General features: G+C 35.7%; 3 protein-coding genes across 3 annotated transcripts; all 3 read right to left on the bottom strand.

Annotated features, from left to right (window-relative positions):
- Positions 1–3022: 3022 nt before the first annotated feature.
- Positions 3023–4062, bottom strand: LOC114500181 (olfactory receptor 5L1-like). The gene has a single exon (XM_028516795.2). The coding sequence runs from the start codon at positions 4060–4062 to the stop codon at positions 3127–3129; it is 936 nt and encodes a 311-aa protein (XP_028372596.1). The 3' UTR covers positions 3023–3126.
- Positions 4063–11652: 7590 nt separating this feature from the next.
- LOC114500148 (olfactory receptor 5L1-like) lies at positions 11653–13737 on the bottom strand. The gene has a single exon (XM_028516762.2). It carries the CDS (start codon positions 13050–13052, stop codon positions 12117–12119), a length of 936 nt encoding a protein of 311 aa, XP_028372563.1. The 5' UTR covers positions 13053–13737; the 3' UTR covers positions 11653–12116.
- A 2038-nt stretch (positions 13738–15775) lies between these two features.
- On the bottom strand, positions 15776–17215 carry LOC114500113 (olfactory receptor 5D18). The gene has a single exon (XM_028516705.2). The coding sequence runs from the start codon at positions 17186–17188 to the stop codon at positions 16247–16249; it is 942 nt and encodes a 313-aa protein (XP_028372506.1). The 5' UTR covers positions 17189–17215; the 3' UTR covers positions 15776–16246.

Genomic DNA, 17215 nt, shown 5'->3' with positions numbered 1-17215 from the left:
TTAACAAAAAGTCAAATTACATTGGTTTAAATGAGATTCAACTAAGTGTAAAGGAAATATGCTTTTAAGTTGTCATTTAATGAATAATACTAAAGACTTTTTAAAATTTATCTAAATCTGTCCTGATAGGTGTGGCTAATTTGAGTGCTGCTTTGCAAATCAAAAGATCACCTGTTCAACTCCCCATCAGGGAACACACCAGGGTTGTGGGCCAGGTAGGTCCCTGGTTGTGGGGCGTGAGATGGGCAACCAGTGGATGTTTCTCTCCCACCTCACTGTTTTCCTCCCTATGAATAAATAAATAAATAAATAAATAAATAAACTTAAAATAACTATGAATATGAGAAACTAAATTTCTCTAGGGATTTAATAAGAACTACTTTCTAAAATAGATATATTACCAGATGTGTCCCTAACAAAAAATAAAAGGAAAATGCTTATTAAATTTTTAAAATAAACATTGATAAAAAGGGGTCAGAAAATTTGTAATACATTGTACCTATCATGGTGTCTACCACAAATATATCCTCAAATATAGTTATCTGATAATAAGAGTATGACATGTGCCCACCTGCCTGCAGTGAGCACAGAATGCTGCAGATGCTTCATAGAATCATGAGAAAAACATACACAGACAACCAGATCCTGTGGGGGAATTGGAACAGCAGGGCCACTCCTCACGTGGGGAGCCTTGTCCCCCTGCACAAGCAGGGTTTTATTCTTGAATATCAATACAGTTTGCAAATTACAAGTAGTTAGCTTTTGAAAGGTGCTGGCAGATTTCCTACTGGGATCCTAAGCTACAGATTTGGGGGTTTTATCACTTAAAAAGACTACAGGACTTAAAGCTTAGTTCTGTTTCCTGCCTGTGACTTCATATTCTAATTAAAGAGCATCCTCCAGCAAGCAGATTTCACAGAGTCTTTCATATTCTATGTCTTAGGCCTGATTACCCCAGGAGTCCACCATTTCTGGTCTGGACTGTTTTGCCCCTGCAGGTCTCAGAAGACAAAGGTGGCCAGGAGACTTGGATTTCTCACATCCAAGAGCAAAGACTCAGGCTTTGACAAAGCCAAAAGGGGCAGGGGTTGATGTCTGATCACCCCTTCATTTCCACAGCCCCATGAGTCTTGTCCCTGTCATTCCTTTGTGAACGCGTCTGTCTTAGATTCATTCTCTATCAAAGAGAATTGTTACCCATCATTGACTGCTGTTCAAGCATGAGGAATGAGGCATATGAACAGGCAGCATTCATGCCAGGGAAATAAGTTTTGTCTCCTTCAGTGGCTCCTGGTCCAGAGGTCTTTCACTCAGCCTAAGTCACAGGGGGGTTACAGCTTCCTGAGACCAGTCAGGGCGGTCCTCAACAAGAGTACACAATAAGTTCTACTCATACTATGTTATAATTCAAGCTATGTTGTAAGGGACAAATTTTACTTAAAATTATTTCTAAATGTTTCCACGCTCAGATCATCCTACCACTATCCCACACTGATGGTAAAATATGAAATGTACCTCAACATAATAAAGGCCATATATGACAAGCCTGTGGTAAGCATCATTTTCAGTGATGGAAACTCAGACCATTTGAAGACAAGGATCCACTCTGGCTACTTTTAGTCAACATAGGACTGGAAGGCCTAGCCACGGCAAGGATAATGAAAATAAAAATAAATACAAAACATTTAAATACAATTCTGTAAAGTAACTGGAATTAAATCTGACTCAAGGACAAAAGAAAGAATGTGAAATCTGATGATCTGTAAATTTCAAATTAATCATGGTGGATATAAGAGCTATGGCATACCCTGAAAACAATAGATTTTCCTTTTTCAAGTTAAATTTATGATGAGTTATTTTGTAGGTCAATTAAAATTATAACAAATATATTGATTTCAAAAATTATCCACTAAAAAGGCACACAAGTAAAAAAAATAAATAACACTGGCAAAGCAGCTTCAAGAAGGACCAAAGATGATTCAAAGTCTAAAGTGACAGAATGAAATAACACAAAATGGTACATCAGTGTTTATTGAAAAGTATAGTGCCTTTGTGCTTAAAATCTCAATTTATTATCTTTATTTTATCACCCACACATTTTAATACACTTGTCAGAAAACTTAAACTATGTGTTTTCATTTTCTCAGAATAAAATTTAAGGTTTATATCTCTAACTTCACAAAAATGTGATCATCATATACCAAGACAAAGAAGAAAAACATAAAAACTTACATTTTAAACAAAAATTATTCATTGATTCCAATCAAGATCAATATAACAGTTTTAATAATTTTCCACAATTGTTCCAACAAGTTAGAAATTAAATTAGTGGCAATATACAAATGAAGGTAGCCTATTTGTAAATATTTAAAACATTTTACTTATCATTACACATGCAAATATTTCAGTGCTTTATTTTAATTTATCAATCTAAGTTTAAAATTATAAACATACCAAATTATTCCATGAAACAGTACAAGATTTTGTCCAGTTTCCATTTTACCCTCACAAAACCTACTAGAATCCCCACCCAATAAGTTTCTCAACAACTTGTAATTTTATCCAAATACAAAGAGTACAGGACAAAAAAAGAAAATATAAGTAATCCAAGCAAAATTAATGACAGAATCTTTAAAAGATAAATATAATGTTACAGAATATTAAAAATTAGATAATTGTGTCTATGAGGGATCTTTTAATATTACTACTACTATTACAAGTAATGAATCTTTCCTAATACACACAATAATCTAGATTTGTTATTTTTTGTTTAGATTATCATTAATATTGACAGCAAATTGAAAACAACATTCCAGACAAAAAAGCACAATTAGCTCTTAATACTTACAACAAATCTACTCAATCATTTTATGAAAACTGCCTAGAGTATATGGAGGAAAAGAAATGAGATATGCTCTTGGTCAAGCTTCCATACAAATTAATAACATATTTATGCTGATTGGTAAGTAATCAAACATATTTATGCTAATCAGTAAGTAAGTATTCAATAATAAAGATTACTGAATCAAACAACTCACTGATGACCTGCTCCTTGGCTGCCCTCTCCACTCCTACACTGCAACCCACCCATTCATCCCTCCACCAGCCTCCACTTTGAAATATTTTCTAGGAAAATATTTTGGAGCTCACCACTTTTCTGAGAGCTCCTTTCACATCTTTGTTCCTTAGGCTGTAGATCAGGGGGTTCAGCATGGGAATCACTACAGTGTAGAACACTGCAGCCACCTTGTCAGTATCTGCACTGTTGCCAAAACTAGGCTGGAAATAAGTGAAAAGGATTGTCCCATGGAAGACAACAATGGCTGTGAGGTGGGAGGCACATGTGGAAAAGGCTTTGTGCCTTCCCTCTGCAGAGCGCATCCCCAGGATGGTGATGAGAATAAACAAGTAGGAGGTGAGGATGATCACAATGGTGAGGATCTCATTGAAGGAGGTCATAATGTACATAAACAGTTCATTTACAGTGACATCAGAGCAAGCAAGAGATAAGAGAGGGAGCAGATCACAAAAGAAGTGGTTAATCACATTTGATCTATAGGATGGGATCTCAAGAGCTAAACACAAGTGAACCAGGGAACACACAGTCCCACCTAGGTAGCAACAAGATACCAGCTCCACACAGAGATTCCGGGACATGGTGACCATGTACAACAGTGGGCTACAGATGGCCACAAAGCGGTCATAGGCCATCACAGCCAGCAGAAAGACCTCAATGATTCCATAGGCACAAAATAAATAAAACTGGACCATGCATCCCAAAAAGGAGATGGCGTTGTCTTTGTTTAAGATATTAGCTAGCATCTTTGGCACAATGGTTGTGGAGTAACAGAAATCCACCAAGGACAGGTGGCTGAGGAAAAAGTACATAGGAGTGTGAAGTCGAGGGCTGACCTGAATCAGTGTGATCATGCCCAGGTTGCCCAGAACAGTAATTCCATAGATCAGAAGGAACACCATGAACAGAAAGTCCCTCAGCTCAGGGGCATCTGATATCCCGAGGAGAATGAACTCCGTCACAGCAGTGCAGTTCTCTTCCCCCATTTCCACCAGGTTGGGAAAACAAATGGTAAGTTTTGTGTTTCTTCTAGAAACAAAAATAAAGTAAGAAATCAACAGGAAAATAATATCCGAAATATATAATGCCATCTATTAAACAGTATGTTAGTAAGATATGAGGGAGACAAAATTGTCATATAATGAAAAATACTGTCTCAGTGGGTCTCACTGATCAAAATTGACTTAAATATCACCAGAAATGTTAAAGAATTCCAAATGTTAAATATCTATCACAATGGACTGAGATGATCGATTAAGGTTTAATGTTTTCTTATCCTTTTAGTTTCCCCTGCCCTATCAACCTCCACCTCCCACATTCAGTACCCCCTGTTGCCTTTGTCCATAGGTCCTTCATACATGTTCTTGAAGCACATCATCTTCCTGAAGTCATGGCTTTCTTATTCCTTGGCCAAAAAAAATCCCATCAAAATGCTGAATTTTTACCCACTCAGAAGTTAAACCAGAAAAATAAACTTCGAAGAATTTCTTCCTATGTTCTGGCTGAAAATAAGAAACTAGTTTAAGGTAAACCCAAAAACAATCTAAAAGACTTCATTGAAGGAACAGAGGTAGTCCTCATGCCCTGACTAATTCTCCATCACCAATTCTCAGGCTCACACAATAATTCAACCCTCAGAATAAGGGTGACAGAAGTATGGTGGTTACTAGAGGGAAGGGGAGTGGAGAGGTGCAGTGAAGGGTAAAGGGGGCCAAGTGTATGGTTACAGAAGAAACCTGACTCTGGGTGCTGGGCACACAGGGCAGTATGCAGAGGATGTATTGTAGAAATGTACACTTGAAACCCGTAAAACCTTATTAACCAGTGTCACCTGAATACCTTTAAAATATTATAAAACTCACTCTTGTAATATAAAAAAACAATTAGGAGTTCCTCCATGAGCCTTAATATTAGATCCCATGACAAAAATTGGTGTGAAATAAAATGGATAGAGATGAGGGAGGGAGAGACTACCATTTGTCCACTCTGTATCCTTTCATGCACATCAGCGCTTGGTGTTCCTGAGGAAACTCCTCAGGATGATGAAATTTCTCCATCAGCTGTCTCTCAGTACAAAAAAAACAAAGCATTTGAAACAGTAAGTGCACAAGAATTTGGTATGTCAAATCATTCTCTATTAATAAGATAAACCAGATAGTTATATCTATAAAGTAATTGTTATCTGGGACAATATACTCATTTTAATTTTCAGGTAACCAGAGCTTAGCATTAGCTAACAAACCTGAGTGACAGACATTCCCTCCCTGGTGCTGAACATGTAAGGATGAGTAGGGCACACAGTTAGAGACTTATATGTAATTTAAGGTCCTGGGGAATGGGTCTGTCAAGTTGTACATCAAACAATAATTTATATGGTTAACAAAATATACAAAGGTTAAACTTAGACTATGTATGATGTAACACAAATAATTAATCTCTATGGAATATCATCAGAAAAATTATTTTTCAAATTATCTCCATTTGGGAAAAAGCTGCTTCCTAGGTTTTGTAGTACATTATAATATTACACCTTGGTGTTATATATGTGGGTCACAGCTTATAATTGCCATAGTAACATGAATATTTCTTATAAACTCTCCTTCTCGTATGATATTTAAAATGTCCTAAATTCCTATATGGCACAATGACTAAAGCTACATCAAAATATTTTAATATCATAAAAGCAATGAGCCTACTGGTTAGAAACTATGTAACAGTTCACATTCATTGGACACTTATGTGTTAAAATCTGCTTTATTTACTATGCAACATTAACTCATTTAATCATCAGGAGAACAATCAAGAGAACAATTTTACCTCTGTGTTACAAAGGAGATAATGGAAGCACAAGCACTGAGCTGTAACTTGAGTAAAGTCAAAGTAAATCTCAGGAAAAGGCCCCGTGCTGCTCTGTGGATTTTCTAGCCCTTATGACTTCGGGGAAAAGAGCACATTCCCAGCCAGTGCTAAGGCCACATTTTCTGAATGCATGCCCAATGCCAGAAGCCATCAAACGGGACCCCTTAAATAACCTGTTCTGGCTTTGCTCTTCATCTGACTGTCTAATGTCCATGTAGGCCACAGTGTTCTATTAGTCTATGTGTATCTCTGAGTGTACACATAAACTCCACAAGGTGTATGTGGCCCAAGAGTACTGACAGATCTCAGAGCAGGGTGGGTAGGACAGAAGGGATTAGCCCAAAAACATGTATGCATATATGTGTAGCCCATGCACACAGACAGCAATGTGGTGAAGGCCCAGGGTCAGGGAGAAGGAGGCTGGTTAGCGGGGGTCAAAGCTGGAGGAAATGCAGAACATCTGTAACAATGTCAACAATGAGAAAAAATAGTAAAATGAAATGAAAAAGTAGTTTCAAGTAAATGATTTTTTATGCTCTCAACTGTTATATTACAATATATATCCCAAAAATTAATGAGCCAGAGACAGCATGCAGGGCTGATTCTGGTCCTCGATTTTACACCATCTTTCACAGCTAACCAAATGGAAGACAAGTTCTCAACAATCCATCATTGCTGAATTACCTTCACTAGGATAAACTTGTGGGCCAGAACAGCCTGGTAAGTAATTATGAACACTGTTGATCTTAAGTTCATTTTTTTAATTTTTTAATTCCTAAGTTAAAGCTTCTTAAACTCATGGTATGGCACTGTGTCTCTCTACGTATGATAATATTCCTTTTAGATTATATTGGCTTTGGTGAAATGTCTATTCAAATATTTTGCCTGTTGTAAAAATTACATATGGTATTTCATACTTTAGTTGTAAGTGTCCTTTGCATATTGCTGATACAAATCCTTCATCAAACATATAACTTATATTTTTTGGTCTTAAATTTTAGGCCTATGATACCTTTGGTTTTAATGTCTTTGTATGATGCAAGGCAAAGGTTGAATATCATCATTTTTGCATGTGAATATCCAATTACTCACCCCCATTAATTGAAAGAACTGTTTTTCCCCAGTGAATGGCCTGACAGGTTTTCAAAAATTAATCATACACATTGTTAGGCTTTTCTTTTCTGGACCCTCATTTCTATTGCACTGATACATATGTACTTATCTCATACTACTAGTATCCAGTACAATATTTTATAATTTTCAGTTAAGTATAGATAATTTCTACTTGCAATAGTTTGACTTCCAACTTTTCTAGTTCTTTATCGTGTATATTTTAGCATCAGATTAGCAATTTAAAAAATTCTGTGAGATTTGTAGTGGAATTTTATTGAATCTATTGATCAACTTAGGGAGTCTTTGTATCTTAACAATATACATTCATTCAATCAACACGTTTAAGAGTATTATGTACAATGATGAAGATTCCTTCTTCATTATGCTATAGCTTTTTATCCTTTGTAATACTTCTTGTTATAAATTCTTTTTTTTCTTTTAATATAAGCATGCAAGATATTTTCTATCCTTTTATATTTAAATTATGTCTCCATAATTAAGGGGCTCTTTAGATAGCACAGAATTTTGTTTTATGTCCAGTATAACATTCTCTATCTTTTCATTGTTGTCTGGATTATTTATACTTACTGTTATTAAAGTAAGTATAAATTATACTTTACTGAATTAAATATTTTACCTTAATACATTATCCCTGTTTTGCCTATTTTGTTTCTTTTGTACCATTTTTGTCATCCTTTGAAGTATGATATTTTTTAATCCTATTGATATTATTTTTTCTTCTTTATAAAATTGTTATGGCTTTTAGGACTTACAATAAACTTATTTAATAAATCATGGGTTTTATATAGATCATGAAACAGTAGAGTCTTAAGTACCGTTCCGTTCTTTATGCTATTATTTTACTACCTTGTTCTTTTATAGAATGTTAATTTTTTTGCTATTGTTTTTATTTCTTTAGCACTTTGATTATATTATTCCACTCTCCCCTAGGGTTGTTTTTTTTTTGCAAGGATATTTTTAGAACAATTAAAATAAGAAAAATACATTTCAAATTTACATTTAACATGTCACTGCCAAGTGCTTTTTTCCTTTGTGAAACTCAAAGATTTTCCCTCTCCCTGGATAACATATTTTAATACTTCTGTTAGTACATGTGTGCTGACAATAAATTACCTTGGTTTTTGCAAATTTGGAAATAGTTCTGTCACTTACTTTTGAAAGGTATTTTATTATATATACCGATCTGTGGTGAGAGTTCTATTATTATTTCAATTTCAAGCAAGAAATCTGTTCTAAAGTTTACCTTTCTTTAGATGAGGTGTTCAAAAGTGGAGGTGGTATTGTACCCACCCCACACACATATATACAAGGGACATTTGGCAATTAATTGTGGATCATTTCTGATTCTTATAACGAGAAGAGGGTACTGCTGGCATCTAGTGTGTAGAGGCCATGAGTTTGCTTAACATCCCACAATGCAACTGAGAGCACTCCACAAGTAAATTATTCAGTGTGAAGACAGTTAGTACTTACTGCTTCGCTTTTCTCCTTCTGGTTATCTGTGCATTCCTTCTGTTTGGTATTATCTGGCATTCTTGGGCTTATGGTTTGGTGTCTTTTTTAATTTTAGAAAATTCTTAACCATTATCTCTACACATATTTCCTCTGCCCTCACCTCATTCTATTTTTTCTCAGTTTTGAAATATAACTAGTTTGATTATTTGGTATTGTCATACAGTTTAAATACTTTCCCTTGTTTCTTCAGTTTTTTTCTCTGTCATTTTGAGTAGAATTTTGTGTTAATCTGTCTGTATTTTCACTAAGGCTTTTCCTTGAGTATGTTGAGGCTACTGTTGTGCCCATAAGGACATGCTTTATCTCTTTTTTCATTATTATTTCTAGTAAATTTATTTTTTCAAAATTAATTTCCTTGACTCTGTTGTCATTTCCCATCTGTTCACACATGTTGATGCCTTTTCCATTAATACCCATAGAACTATTGTCATTTTAGATAGCATATCTGATAACTCTATAATCTAAGTCATTATCCAAATCTGAGTCTGTTAATGTCATTGTTTCCCTGTAACCAGTCACTTTCTCCCACTTATTTCTACTACATCAACATGTTCTAAAAATGCATATTATTTGAAGGTCAATAGAGATTCAAGTAAATGGCATTTTGCCTGAAAATGGTTTATGTCTTTTGCTTAGCATTTAGTGTAGTGTTTGAAGCTAAGCTTCAGTTTTGTGGGCAATATGATTACCTTTGGGTTCCACAAACTTCTAATTCATCTATAGTCATCTTATTTTATGGTGGGAGTTGATTCACCAGAGATTCTCAATATCTAACACATCCTAAGATTTAGGTCTCTTTTTCGCATATGAACCTCTCTCAATATTGCATCCCTTCCCCTAGCAATGGAATTCTGTTACTGGAAAGTATATGCTTGTATTAGTTGGTTACCCAGAGACCTCAGCTATCTGATGGGTTCGAGAAGAGTGTTAATCTTGAAGAGTATCTAATTTATTGTGTTGTAATATCAGACACAAATCTCTTTCTAGTTAGCCGTCTCCTACACTTTAACAAAAAGTCAAATTACATTGGTTTAAATGAGATTCAACTAAACATAAAGGAAATATGCTTTCAAGTTGTCATTTAATGAAAAATACTAAAGACTTTTTAAAATTTATCTAAATCTAGCCCCGGCTGGCATAGCTTAGTGGATTGAGCGTGGGCTGCGAACCAAAGTGTTACAGGTTCGATTCCCAGTCAGGGTACACGCCTGGGTTGCAGGCCATGACCACCAGCAACCACACATTGATGTTTCTCTCTCTCTCTATCTCCCTCCCTTCCCTCTCTAAAAATAAATAAATAAAATCTTTAAAAAATTTATCTAAATCTGACCTGATAAGTGTGGCTAATTTGAGTGCTGCCTTGCAAATCAAAAGATCACCTGTTCAATTCCCCATCAGGAACACACCAGGGTTGTGGGCCATATAGGTCCCCGGATGTGGGGCATGAGATGGGCAACCAGTGGATGTTTCTCTCCCACCTCAATATTTCTCTCCCTATGAATAAATACATAAATAAATAAATAAATAAATAAATAAATAAATAAATTTAAAACAGCTATTAATCTGAGAAACTAAATTCCTCTAGGGACCAAATAAGAACTACTTTCTAAAATATATATATTACCAGATGTGTCCCTAACAAAAAATAAAAGGAATATATTTATTAAATTGTTAAAATGAACATTTATAAAAAGGAGTCCAAAAATTTGTAATACATTGCACCTATCAGGATGTCTACCACCAACATATCCTCAAATATAGTTATCTGATAATAAGAGTACACAATAAGTGCTAGTCATACTTTGTTATAATTCAAGCTACGTTGTAAGGGACAAATTTTACTTAAAATTATTTCTAAATGTTTCCACGCTCAGATCATCCTACCACTATCCCACACCAATGGTAAAATATGAAATATACCTCAACATAATAAAGGCCATATATGACAAGCTTGTGGTAAACATGATTTTCAGTGATGGAAACTCAAACCATTTGAAGACAAAGATCAACTCTAGCTACTTCTAGTCAACATAGGACTGGAAGGCCTAGCCACAGCGAGGATAATGAAAATAAAAATAAATACAAAACATTTAAATACAATTCTGTAAAGTAACTAGAATTAAATCTGACTCAAGGACAAAAGAAAGAATGTGAAATCTGATGATCTGTAAATTTCAAATTAACATAGTGCACATAAGAGCTATGGCATACCCTGAAAACAATAGATTTTCCTTTCTCAAGTTAAATTTCCAATGAGTTATTTTGTAGGTCAACTAAAATTCTAACAAATACATTGATTTCAAAAATTATCCACTAAAGAGGCACACAAGTAAAAAAAAAGTAACACTGGCAAAGCAGCTTCAAGAAATACCAAATATGATTCAAAGTCTAAAGTGACAGAATGAAATAACACAAAATGGTACATCAGTGTTTATTGAAAAGTATAGTGCCTTTGTGCTTGATATCTCAATTTATTATCTTTATTTTATAACCCACATATTTTAATACACTAGTCAGAAAACTTAAACTATGTGTTTTCATTTTCTCAGAATAAAATTTAAGGTTTATATTTCTAACTTCACAAAAATGTGATCATCCTATACCAAGACAAAGAAAAAAAACACAAAAACTTACATTTTAAACACAAATTGTTCATTGATTCCAATCAAGATCAATATAACAGTTTTACTAATTTTCCACAATTGTTCCAATAAATTAAAAATTAAATTAGTGGCAATATACAAATGAAGGTAGCCTATTTGTAAATATATAAAATATTTTGCTTATCATTATACATGCAAATATTTCAGTGCTTTATTTTATCATTCTAAGTTTAAAATTATAAACCATACCAAATTATTCCATGAAACAGTACAAGATTTTGTCCAGTTAGCATTTTACCCTCACAAAACCTACTAGAATCCCCACCCAATAAGTTTCTCAACAGCTTGTAATTTTATCCAAATACAAAGAATACAGGACAAAAGAAGGAAATATAAGTAATCCAAGCAAAATTAATGACAGAATCTTTAAAAGATAAATATAATGTTACAGAATTTTAAAAATTAGATAATTGTGTCTATGAGGGATCTTTTAATAAATATTACTACTATTATTACAAGTAATGAATCTTTCCTAATATACACAATAATCTAGATTTGTTATTTTTTGTTTAGATTATCATTAATATTGACAGCTAATTGAAAACAACATTCCAGCCAAAAAAAAAAACAAAATTAGCTCTCAATACTTACAACAAATCTACTCTATCATTTTATGAAAACTGCCTAGAGTATACTGAGGAAAAGAATTGAGATATACTCTTGGTCAAGCTGCCATACAAATTAATAACATATTTATGCTGATTGGTAAGTAATCAAACGTATTTATGCTAATCGGTAAGTAAGTATTCAATAATAAAGATTACTGAATCAAACAACTCACTGATGACCTGCTCCTTGGCTGCCCTCTCCACTCCTACACTGCAACCCACCCATTCATCCCTCCACCAGCCTCCACTTTGAAATATTTTCTAGGAAAATATTTTGGAGCTCACCACTTTTCTGAGAGCTCCTTTCACATCTTTGTTCCTTAGACTGTAGATCAGGGGGTTCAGCATGGGAATCACTACAGTGTAGAACACTGCAGCCACCTTGTCAGTATCTGCACTGTTGCCAAAACTAGGCTGGAAATAAGTGAAAAGGATTGTCCCATGGAAGACAACAATGGCTGTGAGGTGGGAGGCACAGGTGGAAAAGGCCTTGCGCCTTCCCTCTGCAGAGCGCATCCTCAGGATGGTGATGAGAATAAATAAGTAGGAGGTGAGGATGATCACAATGGTGAGGATCTCATTGAAGGAGGCCACAATGTAAAGAAACAGTTCATTCACAGTGACATCAGAGCAAGCAAGAGATAAGAGAGGGGGCAGGTCACAAAAGAAGTGGTTAATCACATTTGATCTGTAGGATGGGATCTCAAGAGTTAAACACAAGTGAATCAGAGAACACACAGTCCCACCGAGGTAGCAGCTAGAAACCAGCACCATTCGGAGTTTCTGGGACATGGTGACCATGTACAACAGTGGGTTACAGATGGCCACAAAGCGGTCATAGGCCATCATGGCCAGCAGGAAGATTTCAGTTACCAAACACGTGCAAAACAAGTAGAATTGCACAGCACATCCCAGGAAGGAGATGGCTTTGTCTTTGTTTAAGATATTAGCTAGCATCTTTGGCACAATGGTTGTGGAGTAACAGAAATCCACCAAGGACAGGTGGCTGAGGAAAAAGTACATGGGAGTGTGAAGTCGAGGGCTGACCTGAATCAGTGCAATCATGCCCAGGTTGCCCCAAACCGTGACTCCATAGATCAGGAGGAACACCATGAAAAGAAAGACCCTCAGCTCAGGGGCATCTGATAACCCAAGGAGAATGAACTCTGTGACGGTGGTACAGTTTTCTTTGTTCATGTTCACACTTTATTGAGTTTGGAGAAAACTGTTAAAAGTTATTCTCCGTTGCATGATCCCAAAGTTGTCTTGACTATCGCCTAAAAAGACATGAGAATAAGTAGGATAGATAATCTTTTCAGCAAATACGACATTGCTCTTGTTATGTTTAGAACACGTCCAAATATTGCAGCCTCCAAATGCATAGAGCTCACAGTTGAATTCACAGGTCACCGAAAAGCACTCACATCCATAAGAGTCAATATGATTCTTTAAACTAGTCCTCTACAGTTTAGGGCCTGTAAGTGAATCATTAGAAATACATTAAATGTTACTTAATTAGCAATATCATGTTATGAAGTTCAAATCCCCTTTTTCTTGCTCACTTTTTAGTCAGTACTAGAAAGATTGGAATCTCAGGAAATATTTTTTATATTATACTGTTTTCCATGAAAATGATAAGAAGTATGTTTATTTAAGACTGCTAACCCACAAGGGTTCTTTTTATTAATGTGTTTTAGATAGCAAAAGCAGCTTTTGTGCATTTTTTCTATGAAGTAAGCATAGTTACTTTATTAATTAGATTTTTATGTCAGCCACTATTAAGTGAACTGGTACTCTTGGATTTAAACTTCCTGTAACTTGATTCTGAAGCTTTCTAATGACCTATTTGACAAATGAATTCGCTGCTTTATATCTATTTGAAGAAGTAATCAAAGATGTGAATATGAAATTATTAACAGAAATGTTTGCTGCCACACTGCAGCATTATGACAGTAAAATGTAACAAGAAAGTGTCAAGCAGGAGGCAAATGGTGAGACTGTGATATACACATATTATGGAAAACTCCATAGCTAGGAAAATTATATTTGTGTATAACTTTCATGTCTTGAAACATGACCATGCTAAAATGGCAAGTTAAAATATAGGAAGCCAGATTGCCTAGATAACATATTATATATACACATAATATGAATTTATATTTAATCTTCACAACACACATAAAACATAAATATTTTATTCCAATCATTTTTTAAAACAAATAATGTAGATACTTGCTTGAATTTTCATAAAACGTAAGTATTAAGGTATTGACTAGGGCAGAAGGGTCAGATTTTTAAAACAGGAGATGGATCCATTCAAGGCCTTTGACAGATAGAAAATGCCAGCAGAGGGTGAGAACACTGCCATTTATTCTTTCCCTCCTGACCTTTGGGAGGTATATACATGACTTTAGAGGCACCAACTAATCATTCCTGGAGGAAAGAAAATCTGAACGAAAACCCAGCACAGCCAGGTACTGTTCTCATTCTTCAAATGATTTCAAAGAGGGGAAGAAAATGTGCATTAAGAAATCCCAATTTAAAAACAAATTATCATTCTAATGATATGATTTTCTCTCTTCAGTGGCCAGTAAAAGTGAGTTTTCTTTTCCTGAGTTCAAAGTAGTATATAATTTTGAAAAACCTTTTCCTGTTTTCAAATCTAAAGATGAAAAGTCAGGCTGTGATTATTTACAAAGCAGTGGTTCTTAACCAGGAGTGATTTGTATTCCTATGGACATTTGTCAGTGTCTTGAGACATTATTTGTTATCACGACAGGGACAGGTGTGGCTGACAGCACGTAGAGACTAGGGATGCAGCTAAACACTCCATGATGCAAACACTAGCCTCCTCCCCCCAAACATATACCCGTACCAGGAATATGTACATGCAAACATCAAAATATTATCTGGCCCAAAATGTAAAAAATATTGAGGTTGAGAAAATTGCTATGGAGAGACAAGCACATGGTCAAAATAATTCCTCTCCTTTCTGCTTTAGACATGCTTCAAAAGCATATGTCCCTCCATGAACAGTCCTAAGGGCCCCCTACAGCCACTCTGCTTTGGGGTGACCATCAGTGGACCTCCATGCAGGCTTCCTTGATGGAGGTGGGGTGAAAGAGTGGGAAAGGGAAGGAGCAAGAAATCAAGCATTCTTCCCAACTTGCTTACACTCTTCCCTTTCACACTAAAAGCTGTTTACAAGATCTTTGGTTCCACAAATTAAATTGTTCCCATTCCTCACTGGATTGTTTCTCAATACACAAAGAGAAAATATTTTTGCAAAGGAGTGTTCAAAACATGACATTTCTTAAGAAATTCTCTAGTTAAGAGAAGACCAAATGCATATTTTTAAATATGTCTAATACTGCTGCCCTCCTTTGTAATTCTTTCTTCTTTTACACATGGCTATAATAAATTACCTCAAGGAGAAAATAAGAAGAATGTGCTTCCAGATCCCAGAAAATATCATGCATCTCCACTCCCTCCCCAGAAAAACAGTGTAGTCCAACCAACCAGCCTGTGGGATAAACATTGCCTCCCCTGTTTCTGGAGATATTATGACGGAAAATGCTATAGGCTTTATGATTTTGTGTGTGTGTGTATATCCCTGGGGCCCTATTTCTTAAGCTTCCCCAAACAATCATTGATCTCTGTGGGACACCAAGATATCAAGAAAACACCATCATCTTGGGACTCAAATAATTAATGACTTCTATGGGATATAAAGATGGGGAAATCTTTTCCAACTTGACACATATGATTATAGTGCAACACAATTCCTTCAGTGTTCATGATGAATTGCAGAGCATTGTATGCTTCGTGCGAGCATTTCTCTGAGAACCAGAGAAATGTCAGAGGTTACACTGACATTATGAAATCTGTATACAGGTCTTATAAACTTTGCTTGTCTTGTACTCAAAAGCTCCCTCTTCAAGGACATAAGCTCTAAAATCACACCAGAGTTCTGCCAAATATCAGAAAGGGATGGGATATAATATTTTTAATACTTTCACAAGAGAAAGTTATGTGTTTATTAAAAGCCTAGTTGCTCCAGGTATGTTATAAGAAAAGGGGATGAAAAATAATGTTTATTGAGATTATATAAGGCATTCCACATGATATCTATATTATCTTTTAATCTTTACAATCATATTAGGAGCTAGCTTATGTTGTCTTAGATTTGCAAATGAAAAATTAAAGTGAGAGGAATTGCTGGTTTTTCTTCAGAAGAGACAGAGTCAAGTTTAGTGTCTTCGAATGAAAATCTATGTCCTTTCCATTGTACAACACTAGGTCTTCAATAACTTAAAAATATCTTAAAAAATGAACCTGTGGAGATACACTTTATTTGCATGTAGTGGATAGATTTTACTAACATAATATGCTCAACAAGAAAAGACTTTAGTGTCCATTAGCTTGCTGACTGTATCCTTAACATCTTTATTCCTCAGACTGTAGATCAGGGGATTCAGCATGGGGATCACCACTGTGTAAAAGACAGACACCACTTTGACTGTGTGCCTGGAGTTTTGGTAGTTGGGCACACAGTAGAGGAACAGGATGGTGCCATGGAAGATGGTGATGGCCGTCAGGTGTGAGGCACAGGTAGAGAAGGCTTTGCGGCGACCACTGGCTGAATGCATCTTGAGGACAGTGACAAGGATAAATATGTAGGACGTGAGAATAATGAGTAGTGTGCTGACCTCATTAAAAGTGGCAAAAACAAAAAGCAGCAACTGGTTGACATGAGTATCAGAGCAAGAGAGGGAGAGCAATGAGGAGAACTCACAGAAAAAGTGGTTGATGGTGTTGAAACCCTGAAATGATAACTTGATAGCAGAACACGAAAGTATCAAAGAACACACTACTCCCCATGCATATGACCCAATCACAAGCATGGCACAGAGTGTCTGGGACATGGCAACTGTGTAGAGCAGAGGGTTGCAAATGGCCACGAAGCGGTCATAGGCCATCACCGCCAATAAAAAGGATTCAGTTACCACAAAGATACAAAAGAAAAAGAATTGTACTACACATTCCTGAAAAGAAATGGTTCTGTCTTCTACAACTAGGTTCACCAGGGCCTTGGGAGCAACGATGGAGGAATAGCAGAAATCCACAAATGAGAGGTGGCTGAGGAAGAAGTACATGGGGGTGTGCAGTTTGGGGTTAACTTTAATGATAACAATCATCCCAATGTTCCCTACAACAGTGACACTGTAGATGGCCAGAAAAGTCAGGAAGAGAGGGACCTGCAGTTCTGGGTAATCTGAGAAGCCCAAGAGAGTGAACGTGGCTCCAGTTTTATTTCTCTCTGACAATATCATGGTTTCTGTTTGTCAGAATCTGAATGA

Source organism: Phyllostomus discolor, chromosome 6 (genome assembly GCF_004126475.2).
Source record: "Phyllostomus discolor isolate MPI-MPIP mPhyDis1 chromosome 6, mPhyDis1.pri.v3, whole genome shotgun sequence".
Taxonomy (NCBI): Eukaryota; Metazoa; Chordata; class Mammalia; order Chiroptera; family Phyllostomidae; genus Phyllostomus; species Phyllostomus discolor.
Note: the sequence above shows the minus strand (reverse complement) of the source record. Positions and strands in the feature narration are given on the sequence as shown.

Coding starts and splice junctions, on each gene's coding strand:
- LOC114500181 (XM_028516795.2), bottom strand. CDS start 4,062: ATGGGGGAAGAGAACTGCACTGCTGTGACGGAGTTCATTCTCCTCGGG.
- LOC114500148 (XM_028516762.2), bottom strand. CDS start 13,052: ATGAACAAAGAAAACTGTACCACCGTCACAGAGTTCATTCTCCTTGGG.
- LOC114500113 (XM_028516705.2), bottom strand. CDS start 17,188: ATGATATTGTCAGAGAGAAATAAAACTGGAGCCACGTTCACTCTCTTG.